Source organism: Molossus molossus, unplaced genomic scaffold (genome assembly GCF_014108415.1).
Source record: "Molossus molossus isolate mMolMol1 unplaced genomic scaffold, mMolMol1.p scaffold_m16_p_14, whole genome shotgun sequence".
Lineage (NCBI taxonomy): Eukaryota > Metazoa > Chordata > Mammalia > Chiroptera > Molossidae > Molossus > Molossus molossus.
This window is the reverse complement of record NW_023425349.1, coordinates 88931386-88947429: the sequence shown is the minus strand read 5'-3', so window position 1 is coordinate 88947429 and position 16044 is coordinate 88931386. Positions and strand designations below refer to the sequence as shown.

At 49.0% G+C, this 16044-nt stretch overlaps 1 protein-coding gene across 3 annotated transcripts in view; it reads left to right on the top strand.

Moving 5' to 3' along the window:
- LOC118629716 (F-box/WD repeat-containing protein 12-like) overlaps window positions 1-8813 on the top strand; it is a 40106-nt gene extending 31293 nt beyond the window's left edge. For 2 of the 3 annotated variants that reach the window (XM_036261302.1, XM_036261305.1), the window contains exons 6-10: window positions 1423-1581; window positions 2378-2585; window positions 3601-3779; window positions 3864-3991; window positions 8363-8813. In XM_036261302.1, the coding sequence (XP_036117195.1) occupies window positions 1423-1581; window positions 2378-2585; window positions 3601-3779; window positions 3864-3991; window positions 8363-8549 (861 nt within the window). In that variant the 3' untranslated portion in view covers window positions 8550-8813. Of the gene's footprint in view, window positions 1-1422; window positions 1582-2377; window positions 2586-3600; window positions 3780-3863; window positions 3992-8268 lie in introns of all 3 variants that reach the window. The other variant, XM_036261304.1, reaches the window with a different exon arrangement.
- The last annotated feature ends 7231 nt before the right edge of the window (window positions 8814-16044 follow it).

Below are 16044 nucleotides of genomic sequence, written 5' to 3'. Positions count from 1 at the left end.
TGGCCTGGCTAGGCAAGACACAACCTGGAATTGAGAAAAATCACAGATTTACCTGAGAAATTAAAAATATCGGAACTATAGAGTATTATAAAATTAAGACACATGAAAAAAAAAAACTCTTATCTTATTTAACAAAGCTTTAATATCAGATTACTTAACGCATAGAGATCTAGTAGAAAAATAGGTAAAGGTATGAATAGTCAATTCATAGAAAAATGTACAAATGGCCAATAGAATGTAAAGGTGTGAAACCCAACTCGGAATCAAGACCGTGACATCACAACGAGGCTGTTCACCTACTGGATGAGCAGACGTAAAAATTGGTATTATAATAAGTCTGATGGAAAATATTTTTTATACATGGCAAGTAAGAATAGAGATAGAGAAGTGTTTAAAGAACTTGTTTTTTTTTTTTTGCCCTGGCAGGTTTAGCTCAGTGGTTAGAGCATCGGCCTACGGTCCAGAGAGACCCGGGTTTGGTTCTCGCTAAGGGCACGTACCTCGGTTGCAGTTTGTCCCCGGCCCTGGTTGGGTCGTGCGGGTGGCAACCACTCGATGTGTCCCTTTCACATCGATGTTCTTTCTCTCTCTCTCTCCCTCCCTCCCTCTCTCCCTCCCTCCCACTCTATCTGAACAAAAAATGGAAAAATGTCCTCGGGTGAGGATCAAAAAAAAGAAAGAAAGCTTGTTTTTTTTCTTTTTTTTTTTTTTTATCCTCACCCGAGGACATTTTTTTTTTTTTTTTTTTTTTTTTCATTTTTTGTTCAGGTGCAGTGGGAGGGAGAGAGAGGAACAGAGAGAGAGAGACACACATCGACGCGAAAGGGACACATCGAGCGGCCGCCACCCGCACAACCGACCAGAGCCGGGGACAAACTGCAACCGAGGCACATGCCCCCAGCGGGAACCAAACCCGGGTCTCTCAGGACCGCAGGCGGACGCTCTAACCGCTGAGCCAAACCGGCCAGGGCTTGTTTTTTTTCTGTTAGAAGTTTTCAATCTGATACTCTTTGACCCAGTAATTTCAGTTCTAGGGATCTCTCAGGAAATATTGCATTGCCGCACAGAGATGGTTCGTGGTAGTGAAATTTGTAAACAACATAAATGTTCATCATAATGAGGAGAAGTAAAAAGTCGTGGGACATGTCCTCTGATGTGCAAAGAGTTCCAGGAGTACTGGAAGCAGAGAAGGCAGGGCAGCTGCAGACAGCGTCTGAGAGTGATGGAGAGCCGGGTGCTGGCGGCCACCCCCCGCTTCTGTGTGGAGGGAAGAGCAGGTTTGCTCTCAAACTGTTTGGGTAAACTCATTTTTTTGACTTAGTAAGTGGCATCTCGCTCCAGTGAGGAAGCAGGTATGCAGCGGCCGCCTTGGGCGAGGACACGAGGACATGCACAGATGGTCACCACACCTTTGCATTGCAGGTGGCCTGTGCCGACGGAGCACTCTACACGCTGACGGTGCCCGGGCTGCAGCTGCGGTCCAAGGTGAGCGTGTTCCCAGACCACCCCACCAGCCTGCTCTGCTCTCCTGACTGCCAGTGGGTGTTCGCATGGACCCAGGACTCAGAGCTGGGCCCCAAGGTCAGTGCTGGGCTGTGTCCTCGCCCCAGGGGCCAGGCTTTGTGTGCACAGGCAGTGATTCTGTGCCTGGTCTTCCCAGGTACACCAGATGTCATACAGGACCAGGTCTGCGGCCGCTCAGGGCCACCAGATGGGCAGTGTGGGAGTTTCCTCATGATTTATGGGCACAAAGACATCTAGCCTGAGTGCCAGGAACTGAACTGGAAAATTAGAAGAGTTAGAAACAGACAGCTGGTCACGGTCCGAGACATGCTGGGGTGGGTGGGTGAGGAAGGCCAGGAAGACAGTCAGCAAGGCTGGGACCTGGCAGCCAGGGGAGGTAAGAGGGCTGGGCAGGGGAGCGGAGGAGAGAGGCTGCAGGAAGTGGGGGAGCAGCAGTCACCAGGAGCGGGACTCCTCAACAAAGCAGTTCTGGGAACTGAGAGGAGGCATTGGGAGCCAACTGCCTGGAGATAGGAAGGGAATACGGAGGCAGACACTGGAGGCAAAGTAAGACGGTGACGCGTAGCTGCTCACAGCCAGAGAAGCTATTTCCTGGATGTATTCACCCCCTGCCCTCACTGGGACCTGTGTACCTCGGTCTTTCCAGTGGCCAGATGCGGCTGGGACTGACCTCGCTCCCTGGTCCGCGCCATCTGGAAAGGAGGGTCCTTAGTGGCACAGCCACTCCATGAGACCAGAAGGTCACTGTGGGTGTGGGTTCGTGGGCAGAGCCGCCAGGAGGGGCTGGCAGAGCGCTCCAGGGTCGGAGGAGGCCTCTGTCTTCGGCGATGAGACCGTGTGGTGGTGTTCCCAGGTGTTCCACACGCGCTCCTTGCTGTGTCCCTTGGAAGACGAGCCTCCTGTCTCTACCACTCTCCCCATCGGGCTGACTTCCAGAGCCTGCTGGGCCCCTGATCAGGCAGCCAGGCTGGTGGTGATGCACAGAAATGACAGTGGCGTGCAGTTGGTCACCACCTACGAGCTAGGGGCTAAGAAGTCCAGGGATGCAATCAACATTCTGGGTAAGGCTCCCATATCAGGACCCACGAGTCTACGTGTCACCAGCATTGCAGGGATGCTTCAGCACAGATCCTCGTTTCCTCTGGGGCACTTTTTCTTCCCTCAGTGAATGCAGTGACCCACAAATGTTTCCTTGTTTGTGATGTTATGTACTGGCTGGGTGGTCGAGCACCTCCTTGGGTCAGGCCTTCTGCGTAGCCCTGAGATTCAGACACTGATTGCTGTCAGCTTAGTCTCCCCTCTCCTAGCGCATCTTTCTGCGTCCATTTGTCCCCACCTCCCTTTTCACAGCTGAATCAGAGGCACCGTTCTCAGCACAAGGGCAGGAAAAGATGAGTCAAAGCCTCGCTGTCTCTTCCCCAAGGAGCTCCTGGTCCCGAGGGAAACGAGCCCTCTCCTCCTGTCTCCTAAGCCCGGCCTCTCTCTGGACAGGCCTTCCCTGTGGTCCTTAGTCTTTTCTTTGGTATTATGTTCACTCATTTTCATATCATTATTTGACCTTCATTTTTATTAAGCTTCCTGGCACCCGAGGAAAAAGGGAAAATAGGATGTGTACTATATAAGCCCTTGTCTGATATGAGAAAGTGCATGAATTTTTCAAAAGAGGTATTTTTCTTCTTCGTGGTGCTACACTCCATTAGGAAGTGACTGAGTTGATTTTTTTAAACAAGGGATGCTACACGGTGTAAAACACGTGTCTTCATCAGTTTTTGGCAGATGTCGTAAATGTCTCAGTTCTCACGTGGCCATGTTCTACATCACCCTGCCATAGATGGGGAGGGGTAGAAGGAAGGGCGCCGCACGCTGTCCCTTCCACGTGCAGATTCCTCGCGAGCAGGCGCGGTCCTCAGTACGCAGAGCCAGCGAGGAGGTGTAGGAGCGGAGCATGATTCAGCCGGGGTGCTGCTGTAACTGCGCCATCGCTGTCTTCAGTGCACCAGCTTAGGGGAGGCCTGCCTGCCCCAGACTCCAGCTGCTATCAGGAAATGACAGTCTGTGTGTGTTTGTTTCAAAAAGTACAACAGATTGCAAGTTTCGTCCTGCCAGACACCATGATGTCTACTCACCTCATGAAGGGCCACGGCTCCAAAGTGCTCCTGCTGGTGTCTGGGTCCGAGCTGGTGCTCTTCACCATCCACGGCCTGCAGCTGGCAGCCTTCCAGGACCACCAGAAGCCCATCACGTCCGTGTGCGTGGTGAGTGTGGCCCCGCCCTGCCTGAATCGGGGAGCCCTACCTCGGGGGCCCACATCCCTGCCTCATGTAGCTTTTCATTTCCAGGACCAGAGCCGAGTCATCACCTCTTCTTTCGACCTCTCCTTGCGAGTATACATGTGGAAAAAGGACAATCAATTTCCTGTCCTCAAGAGCTGCTATCACTTGCTCGGGGGGTCCCACCGATGGGCCAGGTAACTGCATCTGGTTCTTTCATTTTGCCTGTGAGATGGCCGCTGGGCCTCCCAGCAGTGCTTTTTAAGGGTGCCATTGGAAAGGATGTGGCTGGGGTCCTAGCCCCACCTGCCCCTCACTACTTGTCTGACCCTAGCAAGGTCACTGGTCAGAATCTGCCTCCTCCTCTTAAAGAGATGCTGTGCACCCTCTGCACGGCCTCCTGTGATCGCAGAACCACCCGTGCTGGTGTCGGCCACGTTGCCCAGAAGAGACGGAGGCCAAAGAGGTGGGCATTCTGCCCACAGGGACGCCTGGCGAGGCCTGCACAGCCCAGACACAGGCCTGCAGCCCAGCCCTCACCCTCCCTTCATAGCCCACATGGTCCTGGATTCATTTACCAAACCCTCGCGATGCTGGGCGGCAGTGGGGTAAGACTGTAAACGTCCGAAAGAACGCAATTTTGCGTTGTGTTTTCAAGTGAGTATCTTGGAACCACATGTTCTTTCTTGCCTTAGTACATGCTACAGAGAGGACAGGGCTTCCAGACCTTATATCCCATCTGGAGTGCCTTTCAGTCATTGTTACGAGGTATGGCGCGAATTCCACCTCCTGTGACAAACATCTCACAGTCTTTTATTTATTTATTTTTAAATCTTATTTTAATTTTTTTCATCACCATTTGTTCACCCATACCCTCTCCCACCTCTACCCGCCACTCTGCCTGCCCACAATCCCCACACCGTTGTTCATGTCCATGAAACATCTTTCAATCTTTTTTATTTTTTTATGGGTTTTTTTTTTTTTTTTCACATCAAATGTTTATTGATTAATTTTTGTTACAGATGTTTCTCCTTTTTTCCCCCACTGATTCCCCCCTCCCCCTCCCTCCCTGCCCCTTCCCCAGATTGTTGTCCATGTCCACTGTTCATGCATACATGCATATAAGTTCTGTGGTTCATCCCTCCCCCACCTCCCCACTTTTTAGGGGATTGTCAGTCTGTACCCCGCTTCTGCGTCTCTGGGACTACCCCATTCCTCAAACTGTTATGTTCATTATATTCCACAAATAAGTGAGATCATATGAAATTTGTCTTTCTCTGTTTGGCTTGTTTCACTTAGGATGATACTTTCAAGGTCCCTCCATGTAGTCTCAAAGCATAAGAGATCTTTCTTTCTTACAGCTGCATAGCACTCCATTGTGTATATGTACCACAGCTTTTTGATCCATTTGTCTACTGATGGGCACTTGGGCTGTTTCCAGATCTTAGCGATTGTAACTAGTGCTGCTACAAACATGGGGGTACATATATTCTTTCTGATTGGTGTTTTATGCTTCTTAGGGACATCTTACAATCTTAAAGGAAAAAATACAATGCCCCAAACCGAATATTTCAAAAACTACAGATTCCTGAAACAAAACCTCCTAGTTTCTGAATCAGTAGTTGTTTGAAGACAGTTATTAAAGCATATTCCTAATATAGGAAAATCTTAGTTCTCCTCAGTGAGTCAATGCAATTTTCTGGTAAGATTGAGGATTAGTAGAGACGCAGCTTAAATTCCACGAGAATTGGTCTGTAGGAAGATTTTAACCCTCTCTCTCAACTTTGTAAACAAAGCGTGATGGCCAGCGCAGTGCTCTGTGTTCTGCACGGTGTGCGCCAACGGCTGCCTCACCCCGAAGTCCTCGCGGAAGCCCTGTGGCGTTGGAGGTCTGGGCCGAGGCAGACTGTTGGGAGCCCTGCCATTCCATGTCCACGTTGCAGGTGGTGCAGGACTGTGTTTTGGCTGTTTTCCCTGGGGTACACTTGTAGCTTTGTTCTCTGTGCTTGGGAGAGGGCTGAGGCCTGGCTCTGCTGTGCCTGCCTTTGACCGAGGCCAGCCTTTGTGGAGCCGCTCCGTCCCGCCCTGTGGGCAGTAGATGATCCCCTCCAGGGCCGGAACTCCTCCTGCTCCAGGGGACATGCAGACCTGCTTGTGGCCTCTGCCAGGCCAGCTTCAGGGGATTGTGCTTGGAGTTTGCGCTCACAAATGTGCTCTTTTTGTTCCCTTTTTATCTGTGTCTTTAAGGAATTTTTTACTGCGTTCTACATTCTTCACGCATTACTGAGTGGTTAGAACATCCTCTCACTGGAATAACGACAAGCAAGTAGTAGCACTTCTACTTGTTTGAAGTTTTTAAACACTGCACTGTGTACACCCATTCGTTGGCTGTGCTGCCCTGTTCTCGTCAGGGCAAGCAAGTAGAATTTTTGGAAACTTCTATTTCATGTATGCTTTTATTTTTTTGGTTAATCCTCCCCCAAGGATATTTTTTCATAGCTTTTTACATAGAGTGGAAGGGAGGGAGGGGGAGAGAGAGAAACATTGATGTGAGAGACACATATCGATTGGTTGCCTCCTGCACGACCCCAACCAGGGCTGGTGATTGAACCTGCAACCTAGGTACATGCCCTTGACCAGAATCAAATCCACGATCCTTCAATTCGAGGGCTGACACTCTAACTCCTGACCCAACCAGCCAGGGCACAGGTGCTTTTAATCATTGCACTACACGCATTATAAAACTAAACATCCGTCTGCGGGAAAGACACAGTTCTCAGAGTGGCAGGTGAGTGCCACATCTCAAAAACGTGTTTTAATCAGGACTCCAGAATGAATGGATCATGGCCTCACATTTTGCCCCTTTCCTGATTAACAACATATACCTCCGGAAACCCTGAGTTGAGTGGTCCTTTCTTTTCTGGGAGCTTCATTTGGAGATAATAAACCTAGAAGTCTTGCTCCATGCTTTTGACCCTGCAAGTTCTCAAACGTGCAACATTTTGTCTCTCTTTTGGCACTTTAGTGAATGCTACAAGAGAGAACCAACACTTTCCAGGAGTGTTTTAGCTCCTAAAATGTCATCTCTGAATGTGAATTCTGATTCTCCCCAGAAAAATGTATTAGACATAAATTTACCAGCTGCCTGGCAGCACCCCGTTGGATCTACCAGGAGACACACAGACATCTGCAGACTTGACAGGAATGCTCATATGTACCCAGGGACTGTATGTGAATGTTCATATCTGCCCAAGAGAAACGGACACATCTACACAGAGAGTGGGGGCTGTTCTCAGCAGGTCACTCCACCCACACAGTGCAAATAGTGCCAGTGCCAGCTGCTCATGGGTAAACCCACGGTGGTACAGCCACACAGGGGAACATTACTCAGCTCTACAAAGGGATGGTGTGGACATACATTGACATGGGTGAACTGCAGAAACATTCGTACCATGTGACTGCACTTATGCGACACCCAGGAAAGGCGGGTCTGCAGGAACAGGTGAAGCAGTGTCTGTGGGCCGAGAGTGGGTGGGGTTCACTGCGGACAGGTGAGACGGATCTCTCCAGAGAGATGGAAATGTTCCAGAACTAGATCGTGGTGATGGCTGCACCATCTCCACATTTACTAAAAATCAACTGAAGAAAAAAAACTAAGAGGAAGAATTCTCTAAAGAGGGAAAATACATGCAAATTCAACCTTCTTTGCCCAAAAAAACCCCAGTGATCCATCTGGCCCGCCGAGCAGATCAGGGAGCAACCGCCCGCTCAGCCCCATTCACCCCCACTCACCAGCCGACGATGCAGTTTTTCGAGAGTCTGGAAACAGCCACGTTCCACTCTCCATGTTAATTTCTAGGCTGAATAGAACTTTAGTTGCTACTTAAAGAAACTCAGTAATCAGCATGGAATTTAAGCTGAAAGGTATTTCATGGAGGCCAAAGCAGCAGGATTTCAGAAGTGATGTGTAGCCCCCATCTGGGTTTCTGTGGGAAACTCAAGAAGTTCCTTCTCTGGTTTTCTTGGGGGGTCGGTTTGGTTTGGCTTGCACATACCTGTTTCATTTTTCTCTCATGCCCCAGAGCAGCCCACCGTACGTTTGTCTAGGCGTCATGGGACATGGCAACCCCATTGGCCACTGTGTTCCTGTCTTCACTGAGACTGATCGGGAACTGATGATTCTAAATTCCGGGGAAACAACCCTGATCTGCCAAGTTCAGATTCGGTGCCCCTCCTCCTGTACCCGGAGACGTTTCCAGCATAGCTGGGACCCCTGTGATTCAGGCTGCTATAGGAGGGTCCAAAACTGACATTCCCCGCAGAACGTGCTCGTCTTTGCTAATTGTTACAAGCGAACGTCCTCCAGTGTGGCTGGGTGGACGTGGTGGAAGAGGTGTAGGTGGCGTGGGAGGGCCAACTGCCTAACATGTGTCCTTGTCTCAAATGAACCTGCTGCATGTCCCTCCCTTCGCAGTGGCTTCACCCAGGTGGAAAGTGACAGCGTGAGCATCGCAGGCGTGGAAGCCAGAAGCGCCGGCACGAGTGTTCTAAGGTCCTATTACTTCCAGGTGCAGCGAGGCCGCGGGGACCGCGTTGGCTGAGGATCCGCTTGCCTTGGTGAACGGCATATATACAAAGACTAAAATTACTATCAACACGGGGAAAGGAAGCAGTTATTTTCAAATGCCTGCCAGGGCGGGCCCTGTGCTATGTGTTTATTTGCATCGTCGCAGCAAGCCAGTGAAGCAGGTGTGATATTCTCTGTTCTTCGGACAAGGAACAGGAAATGTGAGAGGAGAGGCAGTAACCCACTGGTCGCTGTGTCCCAGCTGCTGAGCTGAGCCGTCTGCCAGGGCTGTTCAGATAGGCAGTGCTGAAAGCAGAATGCACGAGGGGGGCTGGAAGGCCCATGCTTAAAGTGCTGGGATTGTAACATGATTGTTTTGTTCAAATATGTAAGTAAATATATCTTATCCTCCTATTCTTGTGCAGTGTGCTTCAGACACATTAATAAATAGTTCTCGCTGTTCTGTGAATGAGTTTCATGGCACCGCGTCCTAGCTGCAAGGAGACTGGTGTGACTCGACAGTGGTGCCCCTGGACTCAGGCCACATGGCGTCGTGGGCATATCCTGCAGTGTTTTTAATTGCATGCAAGAGGAATAGCGAGCTGGCTAACGAACACCCGGAGAGGAATGTACTGGAAGGTAGAAAGTAGCCTCCTAGGTCGGGGGAAGGCTGGAGAGGCAGGCGTGGAGCTGGGGAAGCCAGGCAGCAGACAGCAACCACAGCCTGCTCCAGAGAGGTCTGGCTTGCACCGTCCCCGGCTCCGCCACAGTGCCCACTGTTCTTCTGTCACCGCCACCCTCAGAAACCTTCCCAGCTGTCCCCGAGGGACTGTGTCTTCTTGAGACTCAGAATGCCAGAGGTGTGTGTGTGTGTGTGTGTGTACACATTCTGATTTGCCAAGGCTGTGACACGCCCACATCAAGGCCAGGATGGGAGCGTCTGGCCCCTCAGCTTCAGTGGTAGGTGCTCCCAACCAAGACTCACAGTGAAAACTCCTTTAAAAATAGGAAGGACAGATTCCTCGGAAACGTCAGGACACCAGTCTCCTGGTATCCCGTACCAGGCTACTAGTACTATGGCTGCCCAAGGCCCCGATAGACTGCTTCCCATGTCCGCACTTTAACAACAATGCTTTCCCTAACAGCGACCAGAGTGCTCTACAGAGCCAAGACCAGGGGCAGTCACTTCCCCAGGAGAACATCCAGACTTTTTTTAAAGATAAGGTTTATTTGGGGATAATTCAGGCTTACAGAAGTTGCAATGACAGTACAGAGAATTCCCATCTGCTCTTTACCCACTTCCCCTCATGTTAACACTTTTAGAACCAGCGCCTTTGAAAACCCATGGTGTTTGTTAGCTCCTGGAACTGGCTTCAAGTCCCAGCTCGGGGTCTGTCACAGTTTTGCTTGATACCCTGAAAGTCGCGGCCCGAGTGCTGACGCAGTGCCGATGCAGCAGAGGAGGAGCGGAGAGGAGAAATGAGCTGCAGTAAATACCACACAGCAAGAAAGGAAGCCTGTTAGGTTAAGAAGATGAAGGAAAAATCCAGGTAAGCGGAGATACAAGGGGCTTTGCTGAAGACACAGGGAAAGGGGCTGGGGTTTTGCCCAGAGACTAGGATCAGATAAGGGAAAGCTGAGTACGGTCCACCTGAGAGGTCTGGACACAATGACTAGGAAAGCAGTCTGGTCCAGGTGCTCTGTTCTCAGCTGCAGCGCCAGGCTGAGGTCATATCCGTGCGGCGGCCCTACCCAAGAACGTGTGCAGCTCTAGCGATCCCTGCTCTGGGGTGCAGGGGGCCTGGTAGGGAGTCTTCACGGGAACACAGGAAGCTCTGGGAGCCCCTGTGAGTCTGGCAGATGGGCTCCTGCCAGAAACGCGTGGTCTGCCGAGGTGTGGTGCCAGGCCCCACGAAGAGCGGTCATGAAATAGGCCATGCTTGCAAGCCTTGCAAGTGCAGCTCTGAAAGGCTTCTGCAGCGCCACGCAGTGAGCACTGCCCGCTGGGGACGATGGCCTGCGTGGCCTTCTAGTTCCACGGAAGCACACAGGTCTCTGAGCCTTCCTCGGGTCCTTCTGCTACCTCCTGAGGAAGCCCAAGATATTCTGTATGAAAAAGACATAAAACATTAAATAAATCTCCCTAGCAATTGACCACAAGTGAAGTCTTTACAAATTCCAAAACCCGAATTGCTAATTATAATTCAGCAATTCCTTTTTTAAAAAAAGAGTGCCTTTGGTGTGGGTGGCAGCCAGTCACTGTCTCTCTCATGTCGATGTCTCTCTCTCTTCCTCCCTCTCTCCCTCCCACTCTGTCTGAAGATAAATGCAAAAATGTCCTCAGGTGAGGATAAAAAAAAATAAAATTACTGTACCAATAATTAGAAGATATGATAGGAAAAGTATCCCATCAGAGTAACAGCAGAAATTATATCATGACATTATCTTTAACAAAAAACTATGGAGAAAACACATAAAGCTTTTCTAAAGAATAGGAGATATTCCATGTTTGTGGATAAAATTACTATTTTACAGAGGAAGTAAATTGAAAGCAATAGCAATAAGGTTGAAAAAATTCTTAAAGTAGAATGTGAAAAATGATTATGAAATGTATGCGTACATTTTGTATGTAAAAGGTGCAAGAATAGCTAAGGCAATCTTGGAGAAACAAAAGGCTACTGGATGGGGAGGAGAACTGCCCTGTGAGTTATGAGACAAAATGAAACTAGTCACTGAGAAAAAGTGGTGTCAGTGCATGAAGAGCCACACAGAAGATCAAGAAACAGATCCATGTGTATTTGGGAATTTTGTATATAATATCAATGACATTTTTTTTTTTTTTAATTAACACATTATCTTATTTTATTTATTTTTATTATCTTTATTGTTGAATGTATTGCAGATGTTTCTCATTTTTTCCCCATTGATCCCCTCCTCCCCTCTCCCGTCCCCCTTCTGCCTTTCCCCACACTGTTGTCTGTGTCCATTGGTTATGCATATATACATATAAGTTCTTTGGTTTATTTCTTCCCAACCCCCAACCCCCTTCCCTTTGAGATTTGTCAGTCTAGCAACCAATTTGTACTTCTTAATCCCTTCGCCTTGTTCCCCCATTCCCCCAAACCTCCTCCCATCTGGCAACCAACAAAATGTTCTCTATATCTATGAGAATGTTTCTGTTCTGCTTGTTCATTTTGTTTATAGATTCAATTGTTGATAGATATGTATTCATTGACATTTTGTTTGTTCATATTTTTTATCTTTTTCTTCAAGAAGACCCTTCAACATTTCATATACTAACGGCTTGGTGGTGATGAGCACCTTTAGCTTTTCCTTGTCTGGGAAACTCTTTATATGGCCATCGATTCTAAATGATAGCTTTGCAGGAGAGAGTGATCTTGGTTGTAGGTTCTTGTGGTTCATCACTCTGAATATTTCTTGCCACTTCCTTCTGGCCTGCAAAGTTTCTTTTGAGAAATCAGCTGAAAGTCTTATGGGAACTCGCTTGTAGGTAACTAACTGCTTTTCTCTTGCTACTTTTAAGATTTTCTCTTTGTCTCGAACCTTTTGCATTTTGATGATGATGTGTCTTGGTGTGGGCCTCTTTGTGCTTCCTGGACTTGTATGTCTGTTTCCTTCACCAAGTTAGGGAAGTTTTCTGCCATTATTGTTTCAAATAGGTTTTTGATTTCTTGTTCTCTCTCTTCTTCTGGCACCCCCAAGATGCGAATGTTGGCACACTTGAAGTTGTCCCAAAGGCTCCTTACACTCTCCTCATTTTTTTGGATTCTTTTTTCTTTTTGCTGTTCTGATTGGGTGTTTTTTGCTTCCTTCTATTCCAAATCGATGGTTTGCTTCTTGGCTTTACCTACTCTACTATTGGATCTGTGTAAATTATTCTTTATTTCAGTTAGTGCCTCTTTCATTTCTGACTGGTCCCTTTTCATGTTTGTGAGGCCCTCACTAAGTTCGCTGAGGTTCTAAGTCCATTGAGCATCCTTATAAGCAGTGTTTTGAACTCAGCATCATTAGGTTGCTTATCTTCATTTCACTTAGTTCTTATCCTGGGGTTTTGTTCTGTTCTTTCATTTGGGACTTGTTTCTTTGTCTCCTCATTTTGGCTGCCTCCCTGTGTTTGTTTCTGTGTATTACTTAATGAGAGGTATGGGGCTAGTTGAGACCAGATGCTGCTTGTTTGAAAGAATTTAGGAAAACCTGAAGCAGGATCCAAGACAGGCCAATTCTATGGTTAAGCAACTGGCAACAGCTTGGGCGGGCCTGAAAGTTGGGTGAGGAGGGGCCTCAGGGAGTCAGCAGGGCAGGGCTACCAGTGTGAGCCAGGTGGCTGGAGTCCCAGATATGGCAGCTGTCTGCCGCCCCAGGGAAGGGCTCACCAACGGAACAAAGGCCTCTGACAGCACGTTTGTCCCCGAGGAAGCCCCCTCTCCAGCCCTCGCTCCAGTGCCAAACAGCTCAGTTCTTTCCTGTATGTCTCTGGCGCCCCTTCAGCTGCCTCCCCTCCAAGCTTAGAGGGAGAGAGTCCGATAAGTCCGTGTGCGGGCCCTTTAAGGAGCTGCCTGGGGCTCCAGCCGCTTCAGCCTCCCTGAGCCTCAGTTCTTGCTGGTTTTTCCAGCCAGAAGTGATGGTGATTCTCTTCCTGGCACTGGAACCCTGAGCGGGGCGCCTGGTGTGGGACGGGGACCCCTCAGTCCTCAGGAAGGACCTTCCCAGCTGAGGTGTCCTCCTGATTTTTATCCGCCACACGTGGGTGTGGGACCAGCCCGTCCACCTCCGCCCCTCCTACCAGTCTCCATGTGGCTGCTGCTTTAATTCCGCAGTTGTAGGACTTCCATTCAGCTCAATGTCAGGCGGTTCTGAATGATGGCTGTTCAGTAGTTTAGTTGTAACTTTAATGTGTTTGTGGGAGGACGTGATACCACGGTTACCTACCCGCCATCTTGACCAGAAGTCCAATACCAACAAATCTTATGGGATTACAGAGTAATTATGTCTCCCACTAATCCCTGAGATGATGATACATTTAGACCCTGCCAACAATGTATATGCTCTTAAAACTCTTGGCCTTTCTTTCTATTCATTACAATGGTCTCTCTCCCTCTCCAGCATGAGCCTCATTTACAGAGGCAGAGATTGTGTTAACAAAGTGGCTAAGGGCACGTTACCACAGACCACCTCCCTGGATGCTAGCCAATATGTACAAGGCAGGCAATGTATACAACATACCATTACCTGGGCTTAGGCACCTCTAAGAAACTAGAGATTTAAAAAATCCACATATAAGTGCATTGATGTAGTTCACACTTGTGTTGTTCAAAGTTCAACTGTATATACACATATTTTAAATCATTATGTTGTGCACCTAAAATCAAGACAGTGTTATATGTCAATTATATCTCAACTTGACAAAAACCTATATATCTCACTTTACGGAAGATAGAAACAATAATGAAAAGACCAGTAATGAAGCTAACCTGGGAGGAAATTTATTGGTGTGGTCACTACCTCTCAAGGGGCCATCCCTGAGGATCTGGAAGCTGTATAAATGTCTTCCCTAGAAAAGTCTCCCTCAGTATGGAGACAAGGGAGCAGGTGGTCCCACAGTGAAACACAATTAACTTTGTAGTAAACAGGGACAGAAATGGGCCAGATGCAAAGTACAGTGATGTCCTTTTTTGTTCTTTATTGATTTTTAGAGAGAGAGGAAGGGAGAGGGAGAGAGAGAGAGAAACATTGATGAGAGAGAACATCAGTTGGACATCTCCTGCATGCTTCCTGAATGAGGATTTGGCCCACAACCTGGGCATGTGCCCTGACCGGGAATTGAACTGGCGGCTTCTTGGTGTATGGGTCGACGCTCAACCACTGAGCCACACTGGCCGGGTATGATGTCCATTTTTGAAATAACTTGGCCACCTGTGAGGATCCCGTGTGAGAGTGCCCTGCATTTCAGGATCTAGTCTGGTGTACGGCTAAATGAACTTTACTTTTCAAACCACGTAGATTACTTGTGAAACCTATCCCATGCCCATGGGAACATGCGGATGCTACTTACCATTGACAATGGGAGGGAAACTCAATCATGAAGGCACACCAATCCGAGCAAGAAGGGACACAACTGCCCAGCAAGCCAATCCTGCATATAGCCTTAGCCACAGCCATGCCCATCTGTGCAGATCTGGCTGCATACCGGGCTTGATTCCAACGGCCTCATTTCAGCAGCATTAAACCTCTCTAGCTGACCTCTCTCGTAAATACCACTCATCAAGATGAGCCTATTCCCCTCACCACAGACATCCAATAAGAGCACAGATAATCCCATGAATTTATGTGAGGCTAGTCACACAGATGTGCGAGCAATGGTGGGCGATCACCTACTTAGCTGACCCAGGTACTGAGTGTGAGATGGAGAACATCCAAGCCATTCGACTCTAACACTATATGTTCTTATTTCCACCACTTGAAATTGCACCGAAGCCACACAAACTCACCTTTCATGGGGACAGAGTATACAGATGATAGAGGGGGCCTGTGCACCTGAAAGAGAATCAAAGTGCCTCCCCGATTACAAGCTTCCCTCCCAAACAACCCGGCAACATATTCTTGCACCTGGATTTGGCTCAAAATCTCAGGAGATGTCTTCTCAGCAGTGGACGCCCCAGCACACACAGTGGACGCCCCAGCACACACAGTGGACGCCCCCAGCCCACACAGTGGACGCCCCCAGCACACACAGTGGACGCCCCCAGCACACACAGTGGACGCTCCAGCACACACAGTGGACGCCCCCAGCACACACAGTGGACGCCCCAGCACACACAGTGGACGCCCCAGCACACACAGAGGACGCCTCAGCACACACAGTGGGCGCCCCAGCACACACAGTGGACGCCCCCAGCACACACAGTGGACGCCCCCAGCACACACAGTGGACAGCCCGGCACACACAGTGGACGCCCCTAGGACACACTGGACGCCTCCAGCACACACAGTGGATGCCCCAGCACACACAGAGGACATGCCCACCACAAACAACTTGTTTCCACGTGCCACACTGACCGCGGCTCTCCAATACCACAAACGAGCTCTTCCAGCAGTCCCCTGGCACTAACCCCTCTAGGACCATTTCCTCTGGGGACAGTGAGAACAGACTATGTGCAGGACACCTCACAACAACAAAAAGAAACACAGATAATTGTACCCAAGGAATCACACACAGAAATGAACAAATGGCTCAGGAACTGGACTGGGCAGTCCCAGTGTACTTTAGGGACCATGGTGCTATACAGCCCTAGATGACTCTTCAGCTGGGACATGGAGGAGAAGCATGCAGCTGCTCACACGTGTCATTGCGTGTGGCTCGGTGACACTCACCAAGTTTTACAGTCAGCCAGAGACATGCTGTCAAAGGGGCCACAATGTCAGGGTCTACTGACTGAACAGATTGAACAAGTCAGTCTTCTTTTCTCATCTGTTCTCTGGTTTTCCCCCATCAAGTGGGCCAACTGGCTGCAAATGGGATTTGAAATTCTACTTTGTGTCTGTGTAGGATTTACACAGCTTACAATGCTTTATCACTGACTCCAAACACAGGCATTACAAAGTAACACACGGTTCAAAAACAAGCTGGAGCCAGGGGATAGATCCCTGTACACACAGGACGAG